The sequence below is a fragment of the Budorcas taxicolor genome, chromosome 17 (genome assembly GCF_023091745.1).
Source record: "Budorcas taxicolor isolate Tak-1 chromosome 17, Takin1.1, whole genome shotgun sequence".
NCBI lineage: Eukaryota > Metazoa > Chordata > Mammalia > Artiodactyla > Bovidae > Budorcas > Budorcas taxicolor.
In genome coordinates, this window is record NC_068926.1 from 52,253,954 (window position 1) to 52,273,482 (window position 19,529).

A 19,529-nucleotide genomic window follows, 5' to 3' on the forward strand; every position below is an offset into this window, starting at 1 on the left:
TCTGATTTTTGTGTTTTAACAGCTGTAACTCAGAATTGTTTTCATAATTTCCCAACGGAGGGGGGGGGTCATGATTATCTATCAACAGATTGTTCCAATTCTATGAGGGATCCAAGAGTTGAGATCATTAATACTTTATAATAATAAGAGCTAAGATCCACTGATGCTTCTGATATGCTAGACATTGGATGAGGCACTTGTCAGCACCTTATCTCATCTAATTCTCACACCAAGTTTGGGGGAATACTTTTATTATTCCATGTTGACTGTAGGAAATGGGGATTTGGATCAATTAGGGCATCTAACTTACATACCAGCAAATAACAATTGTGAGGTTCAAGTCAAAGACTACTTAACTTCACAGCCCTCTTGATGACTGCACTACAGTCTTGGCACATAGTAGGTGCTCAGTAAATAAATGGTTGAAAGGTTCTTTTTTAAAAAATATCTAAAGCCTAGATACTCACTGGAAGACATTTTGACATTCTAAAAGTGTCATTTACTAGGTTTCACTGTGTAACAAAGGAGGGAAGATATGGCACCTCAGAGGATGAATTTCTAGAGAAGTTTCAAGGCAGAAGAAACTTGGAAAAGGACAGTGGCGGAGAAGAGATTCATACCAGCACTGGTGGCTGCGAATTCTAAAGGTAAGAAAGGAAGAAAGGTAGTCATATTTAGTTCTTGCTGATAGCATTGTTCTGAGAAGTCTACATTCCACGAATGATGTTCTGTGGTTTTTAGTATATTCACAGAGTTGTACAACCATCACCACTATCTAATTTTAGGACATTTTCATCATCCTGGAAAGAAGCTCTGTCCACATTAGCAGTCACTTCTTATCCCCCTCCCCCCACCCCACCCCCACCCCCGGCTCCAGCTTTAGCCAACCACTAAACCGCATTTGCTATTGTGCACGTTTCCTATACATGGAATCATACAAGAGGTATGTATGGCTTTGTGGCTGCCTTCTTGCCCTGAGCAAGATGTTTTCAAGATTCACCCACATTGTAGCATCTGTCAGAGCTTCATCCTTTTCCTCCTCACCAGCTCTTTACGGAGATATAAATTACCTAAAGGAAATACACAAGGTTAGCCATACAGTCCCCTAACATTTCACCTATGTATATACTCCTGTGATTTCCACCAAGATCAAGACGTAGCACATCTTCATCACCTCAGAGAGTTTCCCCAGAGAGTTACCATGAATTAAAACCAAACCAAACCAAACCTGGGACTTCCCTGATGGCACAGTGGATAAAGAATCAGCCTGCCCATGCAGGAGACACAGGTTTCATCCCTGATTTGGAGAGATTCAGAGTATCCCCACGCCACAACTGCTGAAGCATGCATACTCTGGGGTCTGCAAGTCGTTAGCTAGTGAGCCCCTATACCATACCTACTGAAACCCACAGTTAAAGCCCCTGTGCCATAACTACGGAAACCCTGTTGTAACTACTGAAATCCACAAGTAGTAGTAGTCACAACTCCTGAGCCCACGTGCTGCAACTGCAGAAGCCAGTGCTCCTAGAGCCCGTGCTTCACAACTAGAGAAGCCCACCGCAGTGAGAATCCCGTGCACCACAACTAGAGAAAGCCCGAGGGCAGCAATAAAGACCTAGCGCAGCCAAAAACAAATAAATATGGCAGTGTGTGCATGTCATGTGTACTTCACCAGAAAAAACGTATTTTACCATCTTGACTGTTTTTAAGTGTACAGTTCAGTAGTAGTAAGTACATTCACATTGCGCAACCAAACTAAAGCTTTTTCACTTTGCAGAACTGAAACTCCATACTTACTAAACAACCAGGCTTCACTCCCTGCTCCCCACCGCCCCTGACAACCACCATTCTACTTTCTCTGTCTATGAGTTTGTACACAAGATATCTCATGTAAATGAAATCATATAGGACCGATATTTTGGTGACTGGCTTATTTCACTTAGCATAAAGTTCTCAAGGTTCATCGATGTTGTGGCATGTGCCAGAATTTCCTTTAAGGTTGATTAATATTTCATTGTGTGTGTATACATTTTGTTTATCCATTCATCTGTGGATGGCCATTTGGGTTACTTCCGCCTTTCAGCTATTGTGATTAATGCTTCTGGGACCATGGGTGTGCAAATATCTCTTGGAAATGCTGCTTTCAATTCTTCTGGATATGTACTCAGAATTGCTGGATCATATGATAATTCCATTTTTTATTTTTTGAGGAACAACCATATTTTTTCCCATAGAGGCTATGCCACTTTACATTCCCACCAACAATGCACAAGAGTTCCAGTTTCTACCCCATCCTTGCCAACACTTGTTAATTTCTACCTTAAAAAAAAAATGCCAACCTAATGAGTGTGAGGAGATACCTCATTGTGGTTGTAATGAAATTAGTGATTAGCCATAATGAGCATCTCTTCCTGTGCTTATTGGCTGCTTCTATATCTTTGGAGAAATGTCTACTCAAGTCCTTTGCCCATTATTTTTAAATTTTTTCATAACAGCTTCAACAAAATGTTATTTACATACCATATAATTTTCCCAAAGTGTGAAATTCAGTGGTTTTTAATCCATGCACAGAGTCATCACCCTAGAAACAAACCCCGTACCTCCCCAGCCTTAGGCAATCACTCGTCTACTTTCTGTCTCTATGGATTTGCCTGTTTTGGACATTTCATGTAAATGGAATCAGACAACACAAGGTCTTTTGTGACTGGCTTTTTGACTTAGAATAATTTCCAAGTAATGAGTTGTGACATGCGTGAAATATTGTCTATGAAGGAAGCATCAGAGACTCTGTGCCAAACGTTTTTCTTGTACCTGGTCCTGCAGGTACCACCTGCCTAGCACATTCATCATAAGCCATATTTTGTTTGCACATATGGTTAAGGCATTCTTAGCAGTTGGGGTGGTGGGAACCCTACACAAATTCAAGTTCCCAGATCCTAGCCAAGGCCAACCTTACAAGAAGTATTTTCAGATGATAGCACTCTTGGGCCTGCTTTGTTAACTATCTTCAGCAGATTTTTTTTAAATATAAACCTTTAATTTTATATTGGAGTATGGCTTCTCTGGTGACTCAGTGGTAAAGAATTGTCTGCCAATGCAGGAGATGCAGGTGCAATCCCTTGGGAAGATCCCCTGGAGAAGGAAACGGCAACCCACTCCAGTATTCTTGCTTGAGAAATGCCATGGACAGAGGAGCCTGGTAGGACAGAGGAGTCCATGGAGTCACAAAAGAGTCAGACAGACTTAGCAACTAAACAGCAACAATAGCTGATTAACAATGTTGTAATAGTTTCTGGCGCACAGCAAGGTGACCCAGCCATATATTTACATGTATCTATTCTCTCTCAAATTCCCCTCTCATCCAGGCTCTGCACAGATTTTTAAAAACTGTTTATTTATTTATTTGGCTGTGCCTGGTTTTAGTTGAGATACTCGGGATCTTCGATCTTCACTGGGGAATGTGGGATATTTTTCTTTTTTTTTTAGCTCTGGCATGTGGGATTTAGTTCCTTGACCAGAGATCAAACCTGAGGCCCCTGCATTGAGAGCATGGAGTCTCAGCCACCAGAGCACCAAGGAAGTCCTTAATTGTAATCTTTGATGCACAAATTTTAAATGTTGATGTTGGCAACAAAAATTCAATTAACAATCAAATTAAGAAGAAAAAAGAATTTTATTCAAGTCAAACTAAGAATTATAACCCAAGAGACAGACTCTTGGAAGTCCTGAGAACTGTTCTGCCCATTAGAAGGCACATTATACACATTTTGGGGACAAAGACTCTTACATCAAAATGACATAGTAAAAAAATATCTAGTCCAAGTATGCAGGCAGCAAGTCACCATGACTCCCTACGGCCTTACAGAGTTTGCAAAAAATGCTATTTGGCCCAGGGTTAGGGTCCGGGGGACCCATTCCTGTAGAATCTTAGCTCCCCAACCAGGAAATGAACTGCAGTTTACCTCAGTGTAAGGCAATGGCACCCCACTCCAGTACTCTTGCCTGGAAAATCCCATGGACGCATGAGCCTGGGGTCCATGGGGTCGCTAAGAGTCGGACACGACTGAGTGACTTCACTTTCACTCTTCAGTTTCATGCATTGGAGAAGGAAATGGCAACCCACTCCAGTATTCTTGCCTTGAGAATCCCAGGGACAGGGGAGCCTGGTGGGCTGCTGTCTGTGGGGTCGCACAGAGTCGGACATGACTGAAGCGACTTAGCAGCAGCAGCAGCAAGCACAAGTCTTAACCACTGGACTGCCAGAGAAAGGAATGCCAGTCTTTCAAGAAGTTACTGGAATTCCCTGTTGTCCAGTGGTTGGGACTCTTTGATTCCATGGCAAGGGACCAGGATTCGATCCCTGGTTGGAGAACAAAAATTCTGCATGCCACACAGTCAGGCCAAAAAAACACACAGAAAAGTTATATTGCTAGCATCAGAAGAAAGGAAAAAACCTGATCTTTGCAGTCAAGCAGGCATTCTCACCTTTGAGGAGGTCTGGTTAATGTATAATGCAAATACACATTGCATGTGAGGGAAGGAGGAGGCCCAAATGGACAGAGAGAGATTTTGTGTTTACATTTTCTTGTCCCACCTTAAAATGTGAATTTTATTCATCAATGTAATCCAATTTATCTGTTTTTTCTTCTGTTGCCTGTGTCTTTTAAGAAATCATTGCCAAACCCTTTGACATAAAGCTTTTTCACTATGTTTTCTTCTCAGAGTTTTATAGGTTAGGTCTTTGATCCATTTTGAGTTAATTTTTGTATAGGGTGTAAGGGAAGATACTTCACACTTTTGCATGTGGATATCCTATTTTGCCAATACCATTTGTTGAAAAGACTGTCCTTTCCCCAATGAATGTTCTTGGCACCCTGGTTGAAAATAATTTGATCATATATGCAAGGGTTCCTTTCTGGACCATCTATTCTATTCCCCTATTCCTTTTTATGAATGAATAATATTCCATTGTATCTGACAAAATGATTCCATTCCATCTGACAAAAAGTGGTCCACTGGAGAAGGGAATGGCAAACCACTTCAGTATTCTTGCCTTGAGAATCCGATGAGCAGTATGAAAAGGCAAAAAGATAGGACACTGGAAGATGACCTCTCTAGGTCAGTAGGTACCCAATATGCTACTGGAGATCAGAGGAGAAATAACTCCAGAAAGGATGAAGAGACAGAGCTAAAGCAAGAACAACAACCAGTTGTGGATGTGACTGGTGATGGAAATAAAGTCCAATGCTGTAAAGAGCAATTTTGCTGTAAAGAGCACAGAAACCTGGAATGTTAGGTCCATGAATCAAGGCAAACTGGAAGTGGTCAAACAGGAGATGGCAAGAGTAAACGTCGACATTTTAGGAATCAGCGAACTAAGATGGACTGGAATGGGTGAAATGAACTCAGATGACCATTATATCTACTACTGTGGGCAGGAATCCCTTAGAAGAAATGGAGCTGCCATCATAGTCAACAAGAGTCCGAAATGCAGTACTTGGATGCAGTCTCAAAAATGACAGACTGATCTCTGTTCATTTCCAAGGCAAACCATTTAATATCACGGTAATCCAAATCTATGCCCCGACCAGTAATGCCGAAAAAGCTGAAGCTGAACGGTTCTATGAAGGCCTACAAGACCTTCTAGAACTAATACCCAAAAAAGATGTCCTTTTCATTATAGGGGACTGGAATGCAAAAGTAAGAAGTCAAGGAATACCTGTTGTAACAGGCAAATTTAGGGTTGGTGTACAGAATGAAGCAGGGCAAAGACTAATAGAGTTTTGCCAAGAGAACGCACTGGTCATAGCAAACAGCCTTTTCCAACAGCACAAGAGAAGACTCTACACATGGACATCACCAGATGGTCAATACCGAAATCAGATTAATTTTATTCTTTGCAGCCAAAGATGGAGAAGCTCTACACAGTCAGCAAAAACAAGACTGGGAGCTGGCTGTGGCTCAGATCATGAACTCCTTATTGCCAAATTCAGACTCAGATTGAAAAAAATAGGGAAAACCACTAGACCCTTCAGGTATGATCTAAGTCAAATCCCTTATGATTATACAGTGAAAGTGAGAGATAGATTCAAGGGATTAGATCTGATAGAGAGAATGCCTGAAGAACTATGGACGGAGGTTCGTGACATTGTGCAAGAGGCAGTGATCAAGACCATCACCAAGAAAAGGAAATGCAAAAAAGGCAAAATGGCTGTCTGGAGAGGCCTTACAAATATCTGAGAAAAGAAGAGAAACTAAAGGCAAAGGAGAAAAGGAAATATATACCCATTTGAATGCAGAATTCCAAAGAATAGCAAGAAGAGATAAGAAAGCCTTCCTCAATGATCAGTGCAAAGAAATAGAGGAAAACAACAGAATGGGAAAGACTAGAGATCTCTTCAAGAAAATTGGAGCTACCAAGAGAACATTTCATGCAAAAATGGGCACAATAAAGGACAGAAATGGTATGGATCTAACAGAAGCAGAAGATATTAAGAAGAGGTGGCAAGAATACACAGATGAACTGTACAAAAAAATCTTCACTACCCAGATAATCACGATGGTGTGATCACTCACCTAGAGCCAGACATCCTGGAATGCAAAGTCAAGTGGGCCTTAGGCAGCATCACTATGAGCAAAGCTAGTGGAGGTGATGGAATTCTAGTTGAGCTATTTCAAATCCCGAAAGATGATGCTGTGAAAGTGCTACACTGAATATGCCAGCAAATTTGGAAAACTCAGCAGTGGCCACAGGACTGGAAAAGGTCAGTTTTCATTCCAATCTCAAAGAAAGGCAATGCCAAAGAATGCTCAAACTACTGCACAATTGCACTCATCTCACATGCTAGTAAAGTAATGCTCAAAATTCTCCAAGCCAGGATTCAACAGTACATGAACCATGAACTTCCAAGTGTTCAAGCTAGATTTAGAAAAGGCAGAGAAACCAGATATCAAATTGCCACTATCCGTTGGATCATTGATAAAGCAACAGAGTTCCAGAAAAACATTCTCCTTTATTGACTATGCTAAAGCCTTTGACTGTGTGGATCACAATAAACTGTGGAAAATTCTTCAAGAGATGCAAATAGCAGACCACCTGACCTACCTCTTGGGAAATCTGTATGCAGGTCAGGAAGCAACAGTTAGAACTGGACATGGAACAACAGACTGGTTCCAAATAGGAAAAGGAGTACGTCAAGGCTGTATATTGTCACCCTGCTTATTTAACCTATATGCAGAGTACATCATGAGAAACACTGGGCTGAATAAAGCACAAGCTGGAATCAAGATTGCCAGAAGAAATATCAATAACCTCAGATATGCAGATAATACCACCCTTATGGCAGAAAGCAAAGAAGAAGAGCCTCTTGATGAAAGAGAAGAGGAGAGTGAAAAAGTTGTCTTAAAACTCAACATTCAGAAAACTAAGATCATGGCATCTGGTCCCATCACTTCATGGCAAATAGATGGGGAAACAGTGGAAACAGTGGCAGACATAATTTTTTGGGCTCCAAAATCACTGCAGATGGTGACTGCAGCCATGAAATTAAAAGACACTTGCTCCTTGGAAGAAAAACTATGACCAACCTAGACAGCATATTAAAAAGCAGAGACATTACTTTGCCAACAAATGTCCCTCTAGTCAAAGCTATGTTTTTTTCATTAGTCATGTATGGATGTGAGAGATGGACCATAAAGAAAGCCGAGCGCCGAAGAATTAATGCTTTTGAACTGTGGTGTTGGAGAAGACTCTTGAGAGTCCTTTGGACTGCAAGGAGATCCAACCAGTTGATCCTAAAGGAGATCAGTGCTGGGTGTTCATTGGAGCTGAAACTCCAATACCTTGGCCACCTCACGCGACGAGTTGACTCATTGGAAAAGACCTTGATGCTAGGAAGGATTGGGGGCAGGAGAAGAAGGGGATGACAGAGGATGAGATGGCTGGATGTCATCACCGACTCGATTGACATGAGTTTGGGTAAACTCCGGGAGTTGGTGATGAACAGGGCCTGGCGTGCTGCGATTCATGGGGTCGCAAAGAGTCGGACACGACTGAGCGACTGAACTGAACTGAACTGAAAGTGAGGTTCGGAGGAGTTAGGTAACTCTCCAAGGCCACACGCTGGACAAGTGGAGGGTCCCAGGAGAGGGCCAGGTGCACAGCGCAGGGAAATCTCCAGTTTACTGAGTGTCAGATGCTGCAGGTCCCGGTGACAATGGGCCTGAAAGCTCTACGCAGTCCAGATCTTCGGACTTGCTGGAGCTGCCACTTACTGCTGTTTTCCCGCTTTGCCGCAGAAAATACTGTCAGAGACCGGATCTGCCTCCACATACCATGCAAATTCTATGGCTGGAAGGCCCGAGTGCAGCAAGGGAAAAACTGTGCTCTTTTTTAGCCTCTGTCCCAGGCTGCGGTGGAAACCCGGCCCCCGTCTCCGTGGAAACCCGGCTTCCGCGGTCGCCGTTACCAAGGGGCGGAGCTGGGGGACGCTGCCCTTCCCCCGGTCTGCAGCCGCTCCCGGGCTGGGAGCGATCACAGTCACCCTTTCGCCTCTCAGTTCCTCTTCTCCCCTCCCCTCTCTTCCTCTAGTCTTTCCGTGCCCCGAGCCGTATCCTGGAGCGCGCACTCCTGCCCGGGGTTCGGGGTGGACGGTGCCCGGGATCACGGGCCTGCGAGCCGCGCTGCGAGGCCTCCACAGGCGCCCGCACCTCCCGGGCCCACCCCTCGGCGGCGCGGATTGGCCGCCTCTGGGCCGCATTCCCCCGCCCCCGGGCCCGGCGGGGTCTTCGGCCCAGCGGAAAGTTTTCTGTGCCGGGAGGAAGTTGAACGTTCGCAGACTCCGAGAAAGCAGCTCCGGAGGCTATAGGGGTCTGGGCCGCCATGGAGGAGCCCCCTTTGAGAGAGGAAGAAGAGGAAGAGGAGGAGGACGAGGCGGGACCCGAGGGGGCTCTGGGCAAGAGCCCCTTACAGCTGACCGCTGAGGACGTATATGACATCTCCTACGTGATGGGCCGTGAGCTGATGGCCCTGGGCAGTGACCCCCGGGTGACACAACTGCAGTTCAAGATCGTCCGCGTCCTGGAGATGCTGGAGACGCTGGTGAATGAAGGGAACCTGACGGTGGAGGAGCTAAGATTGGAGCGGGACAACCTCAGGAAGGAGGTGGAGGGGCTGCGGAGAGAGGGCTCGGCTGCCGGGCCGGAGGTGAGTGCCGGAGCGCGGGGACTCGCCCCGGGGGCGGGGTGCAGGGAGCGCCCAGTGGGCGGGGGGCCGCTTACCTCTCTTGAACATCCAAGCCCCTCAAAACAAATCCCCACGAGTATCAAGTCCTCAGTTTAGAAGTGTTGTGTGGGCTCAGTTGCTCAGTCTTGTCAGACTCTTTTCGGCCCCATGGACTGTAGCCCACCAGACTGCTCTGTCCGTGGGATTTTCCAGGCAAGAATCCTGGAGTGGGTTGCCATGCCCTCCTCCAGGGAATCTTCCCGATCCAGGGATGGAACCTGAATCTCTTATGTCTCCTGCATTGGCAGGTGGATTCTTTACCACTGCTCCACCTGGGAAGCCTAGAAGCTTTGTGATAGGTAACATTAAATGTTCTAAAGCAGACTCTTCCTGCTGGAAGAGGGGAGGGCAGAGTCTTAACTGGAACCACCGGGGAGGTCCATCTTTACTTGCAAAAGACAGGTTGATGGGGACCTTGAGCAGTGGTTCTCAAGCTTTACTGTGTTACTCGCTCAGTCGTGACCAACTCTTTGTGACCCCATGGACTGTAGCCGGCCAGGCTCCTCTGTCCGTGGGATTCTCCAGGCAAGAATACTGGAGTGGGTTGCCATTTCCTTCTCCAGGGGATCTTCCCCACCCAGGGATAGAACCTGGGCCTCCTGCATTGTAGGCAGATTCAGTACCATCTGAGCCACCAGGGAGGCAGGCATTTCAAGCTTTTAGCAGGCATCAAAATCACCTTGAGTGATTAAAACACAGATTGGCTGGCCCCAATCCCAGAATTTCTGACTCAGTAGGTCTGCAGTGGGACCTAGAATCTACAGCTTTTCAGAGGTTCCAAGATGATACAGGTGCTCTCCGTCCACGTTTCACGATTTGAGAATCTTTGACCTGGAGTAAGACATACATTTTAACTATAGAGAAATTACTGCTTATGCCCACAGAAAAATATGTACAAGAATATCCAGGGCAGTTTTATTCATAATTGTGTCAAACTGGGAATCCAGATGGAACAGAGGAATGGATTTTTTTTTAACTTGTGGTATGGAATACTACACAACAATGAGAAGGTACCGAAACACAGAACTACATGGATGAATCTCACAGATATTACATTGAGAGGTAGAAGCCAGGTACAAAAGAGAGCCTCCTGTGCATAGAATTCAAGAATAGGCAAAGTAATCTTTATATATATATAAATTTTTTGACTGCACCAGGTGGCATGTGGATTCTTAGTTCCTCAACCAGGGATCAAACCCAAGCGCCCTATATTAGTAGTGTGGAGTCTTAACCACTGCACCACCAGGAACGTCCCATCTTTACTTATAGAAGACAGGTTGATGGTAACCCTGGGATGGGACAGTGGGAGAGAACAGGAAGGAAATATATAGGGAACTAATCTGGGTGTGGTTACTTGGGTATATACATATGGTAAAAATCGTCAAGCTATAAATTCAAGATTAGTGCGTATTTCTGTATTATGTTATACCCCCATTTTACAAAATTACATTTTGCATCAATATTCAGAACTGATGAAACAAAAAGTTTCAAGAAACAATTTATCCTAACTCACCCTTACTAAACATGCTATATAGTCATGCTTTCCTATTCTTTTTTATGAATTTTTAAATTATTTTGCAACTCACTAAATTAATATCACAACTCTCTAGTAGGTCTCCAGTTACAGTTTAAAAAAAAAAACCTTCCTCAAGTGAATTATCTCATTTAATCCTCATACTATTATTATTCCCGTTTTATAGAAGCAGAGACATAGAACAATTAAGTAATCTGCCAAGGACTTGTAGCAAGTAAGAGGTGGAGGCAGGATTTTAGTTCAGAGATGCTAGTCTATTTTTCTTTTTTTGGCTGTGCTGGGTCTTCATTGCTTCTTGAGGGCTTTCTCTATTTGCAGCAAGCAGGGACTACTCTCTAGTTGCAGTGCCCAGGTTTCTCACTGTGGCGGCTTCTCCCATTGGGGAGCACAGGCTTAGTTGCCCCAGGGCATCTGGAATCTTCCCAGACCAGGGATCAAACCCGTGTCTCCTGCACTGGCAGGCAGATTCTTGTCTACTGAGCCATCAGGGAAGTCCTCAGAGATGCTAGTCTTAACCACACAGTACTGAAGTACAGACCTGTAACTTTACTTGTGGTAACATTTGATGAGTGACTACACTGTGAGGACCCTGGAGCTATGGAGCTAAATTAGACAACGTCCCTGCCTTCATGGAACCTCACAACTAGTAGGAATAGCAAGGCACACAGACCTTCAAAACCAGCCCACAGAGTTACAGACCAAGATGTGTGCCATGAAAGGACAACAGGAACAGGGTGGCTGAAATTCACAGGGAAGAGTGAAGATTTCTGGTAGCTTTGTTGGTACACTTTTACTTCACATACTCATTAGTCATGGTGACAATTCTATTTGTAGATAAGGTTCTTCTTTAGGATCTGTCATATGATGGTTGAATATCATTAGTAGCCTGACTTTTGAGATTCAAGAGCAGTTAAATGATTTGCCCAAGATCCCTCAGCTCACATTTGGCGCTTGTTTCCTGTCATCTCCAAACTCCAGGCACAAAGATAGACCCACGATGGATCATGAACAGTGTGGTTTGCACAGGGCCCGGGCCATTTCCTGCCTGGGACGTAGCAGACAAGCTTCATTAGCCCCAGATGAGATAGCACATTTTCCTCCCAAACCATAGTCTTGAGAACGAGCGTTGGGGAAAAGGTAGAGAGAATGAATATTTAATGCTGCTAGACAGTTTATAAAAATATGCCCTTGTCTTTTTTTTTTTTTCTTCTTGTTTTTTTAATTACTATTTTTAGCTGTGGTAAAGTAGAGGTGAAATTTACCATCTTAATCATTTTTCAGAACAGAGTTCAGTGGCACTAAGTCAATTCACACTATTATGCAACATCACCACCGTCCTCTCCAAAATGCCCATCTTGCGAAACTGAAATTCGGTGCCCGCTAACCACTAACTCCAAATTCCCTTCTCCCCCAAGCCTCTGGTAATTCTGTTCTCCTTTCTGTCTATATGAATTTACCTATTCTAGATACTTCATGTAAGTAGAATCAGATGATTTTTGTTCCTTTGCCACTGACTTATTATTTCACTTCATGTCCCAAGGTTGCTCCATGTTGTGGCATCTATCAGAATTTCCTTCCTGTTTAAGGCTGTATAATATTCCATTGTAGGGATTTACCAGTTTGTCTATCCATCTGTCAGTGGACACGTGGGTTGCTTCCACCTCATGATCTGTATAAATATTGTTTCTCTGAACATGGATCTATAAAGCACCTGCTTTCAAGACTTTGGGGTATATACCCAAAAGTGGAATTGCTGTATCATGTGATAATTCTGTTGTTAATTTCTAAAAAGGATCAGCCATTCAGTTTTTCCTAGTGACTTCACCATTTTACATTTTATCAACTGGGCCCAAGAATTTCGGTTTTCCCACATCCTTACCAAAGCTTGTCTTTTTTTTTTTTTTTTTTTCTGGCCACACCGTATGCCATGTGGGATATTCCTTGTGAAGTCAAGTGAAGTGGAAGTCACTGAGTTGTGTCCGACTCTTTGCCACCCCATGAACTATACAGTCCATGGAATTCTCCAGACCAGAATACTGGAGTGGGTAGCCTTTCCCTTCTCCAGGGGATCTTCCCAACCCAGGGATCTGCCAGGGTCTAGCTCCGGTGGATCCAGGGAATTCAAAGCGGGGATGGAGTCAGCGAGGAAAAACTTATTTATTTAGAAATATAAAGAGAGATTAGGAAAGAATAGTATAGTGGGAAAACTAGTGGAGAAAAGAGGCTGAATAACTTGGTTTGCGTGGAAAGCTAATAAAGTCTCAAGACAAGAAACTTGCACCACCTACGTAGGCCACCGGAGCCCACTTGAATAGCGGAAGGTGCCCCACCTTGGGCTCCCTCTCTCGTGGGTCTCAGAAGCCAGGGCAAGTAAGTAGACATGGCGAGCCTCCACGCTCCAGATGGGAATTCAGCCAGAAAAGAAGGAGAAAAGACCACACGGGGGAAACCAGTCTTTCCAGTAACTGGTCCATCCCTTTTGTCTGGGAAAGCTTTTTATACTTTGGGTTGTACATAGAGATCAATGGATAATACAAAATTATGCAGTGTCAGCAGCCCTGACTCTTATCGAGACCAGGCTTTCTCTCTGCATACCTAGCTGTATACACAAATCTTAGGTGATTTACATCATCTTCTGGCCAGGAGGCCTATTAGCATTTTATGGTCCTTTTCTGATAAGGGTCCGTCAACCAGAAAACTTATTTGCCTTAAAAGTGTTGTTCTTACTAAAGTCTGGTGCCACTCTCAGAAAGCACTAAATAAAGTTACATTCTTACATAGCAAGGACACAACAATTTATAACAAGGAAAGAGGAGTACAGTGATTTGTAACAAAGAGAAAGTTCATTAACTCAAAAGTCTAGTGTTGCTAACATCAAAATTACTATATTCCTTTTTCTATATCCCAATTACATTGATTAATATCCTCCGGGTGCCTAAAAGATAAAGAATATGGAGGCCTGGCAGCAGTCATTGACTCAACAGTGAAACCCATCACCAATATAATTTTTAGCTTTTTAGAAAAGGCTCTGTATCTTTAAGATGTTTTAAGCTGCGTGCCTCTCTTGGTTGAGGGGCTGTAAACAATCACAAGTTGTAAAAGTCTCTAACTGTCAGGCAAGTTAGAGAGCCATCAGAGGGGTTTGAGCTGAGACACTCCTTTTATATGCAGGAGACTGTTAACTGGAGCTCTAAGTTAACTCTTTCCAGAGAAAGGTGGTTAGGGATAGCCCCCTGTTATGTCAAAAGAGTGGAAAGCACAGTACAATAAAGCAAGCAGACTCTGGTTTTGGGGGTAGATGCTGAGGGAAATCCAGGGGTACTCCTGAGGCCTGATCTCAGCCTTTGCCTTTTGCCAGGCCCCCTTCCTCATGACCTTTGCCACGGGCGGGATTCCCCATGCTGACTCCTGGCAGGGATCGAACCCAGGTATCCAGCACTGCAGGTGGATTCTTTACTGTCTGAGCCACAAGGGGATCAACCCATGTCCCCTGCAGTGAAAGCACAGAGTCTTAACCACTGGACCGTTAGGGAAGTCCTGGCAACACTTGTAATTTTATATTTTGTTTGTTTGATTACAGTGGCCATCCCAATAGGTGTGAGATTTTTTTTCCTTTGTTTTTTTTTAAATTTAAGTTCAAAATTCAAAAGTTACAAAAGTATTTGCCTTGGAAAAGCTCTCACATCCCTTCCTTGGAAAAAATTTAAGCAGTTTCTTAAAGTATCCAGAGATACTTCATGCAAACGCAAGCAGATATGAATATAGTTTTCTGTTATTCACACAGATAGTATGATAATATATACCCCGCTTTGCCCCTTGCTTATTTTCACTTAATATGGCATGAAAGTGGTACTACATCAGAATATAAAGAGCTTCCTCATCTGTTTTTTAAAAATGTATTTATTTATTTACTGGCTGCACCAGGTCTTAGTTGCATGCAGGATTTTTAGTTGTGGCCTGTGGGGTCTAGTTCCCTGACCAGAGATCAAACTTGGGTCCCCTGCATTGGGAGCTCAGTCTTAGCCACTGGATCACCAGCAAAATCTCTACTTCCTCATCTTTTAATGGCTTTTGGAAACTTCCATTGGACAGTAATATCAATTGTTCAACCTGAGGGTTCTCAGCTTAGTGTTTTTGGAACCCTGCTCCCCCTGTTCCCCAAGATTATGAGTGTGATCCATGAGATCCATGAACTTGCATGGGAAGAAATTATATTTTTATTTTCACCAGCCTCCAGATGAAATGTACCACTTTATTCAATCATGAAGGCATTTATGTTGATATTTGGTAGAAATCAACACAATACTGTAAAGCAATTAGCCTTTGATTAAAAATAAATAAAGAAATCATGAATGTAGAAAACAAACCACAGTAATATTATCAGTAGTACCTGCGACAATCATCAATGGAAATCGCAGGTGTTTCCGTACCCCATTACAATGTAGTGCATCTCAAAACTTTGCTTTTGTTCTGTATCTTATTGGGCCTGTAGCTACATTGTGTTTAATGAAGGAGCAGGTCTCCGGATCACATATTTATTTTTAGATTTTGATGAGTGTATGTTATCTTAGTTGGTTTCCTTGTAATCGTATGCCTTTGTTTTATACATTTAAGATCATTATTTTGAGATGGAATCCACACGGGCTTTACCAGACTGCCAAAAAAGGTTTGTAGAACACAAATATGTTAAGAATCTCTGCTTTAACCAGTTTCCTATCCAAAGACCTTTGTTTTCCAATCATTTGCTCTGAGCCCGAGCCTCCGTGGGTTACTCTGATCTGTACCAGTTGGCCCCTGAGTATGTAGAGGAAGTGGACTCACTGGTCAAAGGAAAGGCATTTGACATTTTAATGTGTATAGATGCTAAGTCACTTCAGTTGTATCCAACTCTTTGCAACCCCATGGACTGTAGCCCACCAGGCTCCTCTGTCCATGGGATTCTCCAGGCAAGAATATTGGAGTGGGTTGCCATTCCCTTCTCCAGGGGATCTTCCCGACTCAGAGATCAAACCTGGATCTCCCACATTGCATGTGGATTCTTCACCATCTGAGCCACCAGAGAAGCCCGGTGCCACCAGGAACTATTGCCAAATTGCACTCTAAAGGGGATAAAGTGATTGGCTCCCTTTGCAGTCAGTGAAGGAGCCAGTTTCCATGCAGCTTTTACGACAGTGTTTTCTCAAACACCACTGATATTTGTCAGTCCAAGAGGAGGAATGTGGGCACCACCGCCTTTCTCTTTGTGGTGTGCCTTATTCTCTTTATCACCTGTAGAATATTCCCGAGTGTGGTTGTGCCTCTGTTTATTTAACTAGACTTCTGCTGGTGGACATTTAGGTTCTTTTCAAATATTTGCTTCATTTTAACTTCAGTTTGAAACAATGTCAAACCTATGGAAGAGTTGCAAAAGTACAATGAACACTAGTATTCCTTTCACCCTGATTCAGCTGTTGTATTCAGGTGTGTGTATATGTGTGTTTGTGTGTGTGTGTAGTATGTCTGAAGAAATACACACTGGGGACTTCCCTGGTGGTCCAGTGGTTGAGTCTGCCTGCTAATGCAGCGGATGTGGGTTTGATCCCTGGTCTGGGAAGATTCCACATGCTGTGGGGCAGCTAAGCCCATGCACCACAGCTACTGGAGCCTAGAGCCCGTGCTCCACACCAAGAAAAGCCACCGCAATGGGAAGCTGGAACACTGCAACTAGGGAGTAGCTCCCACTTGCCAAAACTGGAGAAGGCCCATGCAGAGCAACAAAGACAAGCACAGCCAAAAATAAATAAAATTATTTTTAAAAGAACAGAAATAGACACTGAAACTTCCCTGCTTCCACTGCCTGGGGTGTGGGTTCAGTCCCTGGTAGGGAAACTAAGATCCTGCATGTCGCATAGTCCAGCTGAAAAAAAAAGATATACAGACTGACACCCACTTATAGGTGTCTATTTATAGACACCCATATACACATATGTATATACACATTATTTACTCACTCAAAGTCTGCCCAGCTATTTGAGCAGACATTATGTTAGCTGCAGAGTTAGTAGAAGATTAGGATCTTTCACCCTAAATACTAAATACTTCAGTGTGTATCTCCTAGACATACTTGTACATAACCACAATAAATGATCAGATTCAGGGGGGAAAGTTGGTAGAATACTAAGATCTAAATGCCATCCCTATTCAAAATTCATAATAATGACCTTTATAGCATTTTTTTTCTGATATATAATCTAGTATAGAGTTGTACAGTATCTTTAGGAAGTATCTCTCTCTCTCCTTTTTTTTTTCTTTTTGGCTGCACCTCTAAGCATGCGGAATCTTAAATTCCCCAACCAGAGATCGAACCCTTGCCCCCTATAGTGGGAGCTCGGAGTCTTAACCACTGGACCACCAGGGAAGTAGGACGCCTCTCTTTAGTCACCTTTAGTCTGGAGCAGTTCCTGGGCTTTTCTTTCTCCTTCATGACATTGACATTTTTGAATATATTATGTATCAGTGTCTGTAGAATGTTCTTCAACTTGAGCTTGTTCTGGTGTCTCCTCACAGTTAGATTCATGTTTAAACAAGTAATACATGTTTAGCAGGGTTATCACTCAAGGGATGCTATATCCTTCTCAATGTCTTGGATCAGAAGGTGCCTGATTCAGTTTGTTGTTATTGGTGATGTTTGGTGATATTAACTTCTAGCCGTTGGTTAAGGTGTTGTCTACAACATTTCTGCACTGGAAGGGTGCTTTTATGCCCTTTGTAATGCGCAAGTAGCCTATGGGAAAATACTTTGAAACTGTGTAAAATATCCTGTTCTCTGACAAATTTTCACCCAATGGTTTTAGATCCATTCATTAGTCTTGCCTGAATCAATTATTACTAAATTGGTTGCAAAAGGATTTTCTAACTCTTATCATCTTCTGCACATTAATTGGCATTCCAGGGATCTCCTTGGTGGTCCAGTGGTTGACTCTGTGCTCCCAATGCAGGTGTCTGGGGTTTGATCCCTGGCCAGGGAAGTAGATCCCCCATGCTGATCCTGCATGCTGCAACTCTTAGTTCGCTTGCTGCAGCTGAGAGTTCACATGCCACAGTCATAAGATTCTGCATGATACAGGAAAGATCAAAGATCACCTGTGCCTCACCTAAGATCTGGTACAGTCAAATAAATAAATAAATGTTAATTGGCATTCTGCTGTACAGTACAGATCCCCTTCCTTCCCAGCACATTAGTCAGAGAAATAGAACAATAGGAGACAGAGATGTAGCTATAGATGGAGATGAGAATATTCGTTATGGAAATCAGCTCAGGTGGTTATGGAGGCTGATAAGTTCCACAATCTAATGTCTGCAAGCCGTAAAACCAAAAAAGCTGCTGTCGTAATTCAGTCCAAGTTGGAAGGCTTGTCTCAGGGGCTGATGGTAAAAGTCCTGGTTTGGGACTGTTGGAAATCCCAAGAACCAGGAGCACTGATGCACAGTGCTCAAGGGCAGGAGAAGAAGGATGTCCCAGCTCAAGCAGGGAGTGAATTCACCCTCTCTCCACCTTTTTGTTCTATTCGGGCCCTTAATGATGCCCACCCACAGTGGGGAGATCCCTCTGCTGTACTTAGATCACCAAATCAAATGCTGATCTCTTCCAAAACACACCTTCACACACACCTCAAAATAATGGGCTAACCAACTATCTGGGTATTCCTTAGCCCAGTAGGTTGACATATAAAATTAGCTATTAGATCCCCATTAATTAGTTAATTAAATTAAAAAATTATAGATTCCTGAATCATCCTCTTTTTATTTGATGGCTTATTATCCATTCTTGTTATTAATGTTGTTACTCAGATTGTTCAGTTTGGCCAGTTAGGAGCACCTTTGAACTATGTCCTTTTGCTGTCTCCATCCCTTACACAATGGAATATTCCAGACTAAACTTGGACTTCCCCTGCTCCAGCCCTAGACTCAGCCCCTCTCCAAGGAGCCCTGGCTCCTTTCTTAGAGAACAGTACTTAGAACTCTTGCTTCTTCTTCTTCTTTAAAAAATTTTTTAAAGAGGATCTTAGTTCCTAACCAGGGATCACCCCAGGGCCCAGAGTCCTAACGAAAGCACAGAGTCCTGTCCACTGGACTGCCAGGGAATTCCCAGAACTCTTTAGCATCAACCAAACACTTGGCAGCAGGCGGTGCCTCACCTCATCAGGTCCCTGGAGTAACAGAACAAGAGAACTTTCCTTTCGGGGATGGAAAGCCCATCCTCGTGAGGTAAAATGTACAAGCGGTGTCCTTTCTTACAGGTGAACCTGGGACCAGACAAAATGGTGGTTGACCTGACAGATCCCAACCGACCACGCTTTACTCTGCAGGAGCTGAGGGACGTGCTTCAGGAGCGCAACAAGCTCAAGTCACAGCTGCTGGTGGTGCAGGAAGAGCTGCAGTGCTATAAGAGGTGGGCTGTGCTTCCCTGGGGCTCCTGCTCTGCAGACCCAGATCCTGTCTGGAACTCCCTGATATGCTACCTATCTGTTCTGATGTTCGTTCAGTCAACTTACTGGAGACCCACTCTATGCTGGAAACTATTCCCGGCACTGAGGGTAGAGCAGGAAACAAAATGGGAAGTCCATGCTAGGCTAGCGGGAAGATAGGCACTCAGCCAGGAAGCCTGCAGTGAGCCCGCAGGATGAGGGGGGTGGATGCTGAAGAGAATGTAGAAAAGTGACTTGTCAGAGA

The 19,529-nt window shown here is 43.7% G+C and overlaps 1 protein-coding gene across 3 annotated transcripts in view; it reads left to right on the forward strand.

Moving 5' to 3' along the window:
* Positions 1–8,699: 8,699 nt before the first annotated feature.
* The window catches only part of RILPL2 (Rab interacting lysosomal protein like 2), a 28,593-nt gene continuing 17,763 nt past the window's right edge, over positions 8,700–19,529 (forward strand). For 2 of the 3 annotated variants that reach the window (XM_052654871.1, XM_052654870.1), the window contains exons 1-2: positions 8,700–9,205; positions 19,097–19,248. In XM_052654871.1, coding sequence (XP_052510831.1) covers positions 8,882–9,205; positions 19,097–19,248 — 476 coding nt within the window. In that variant the 5' untranslated portion in view covers positions 8,700–8,881. The remainder of the gene's footprint in view (positions 9,206–19,096; positions 19,249–19,529) is intronic. The other variant, XM_052654872.1, reaches the window with a different exon arrangement.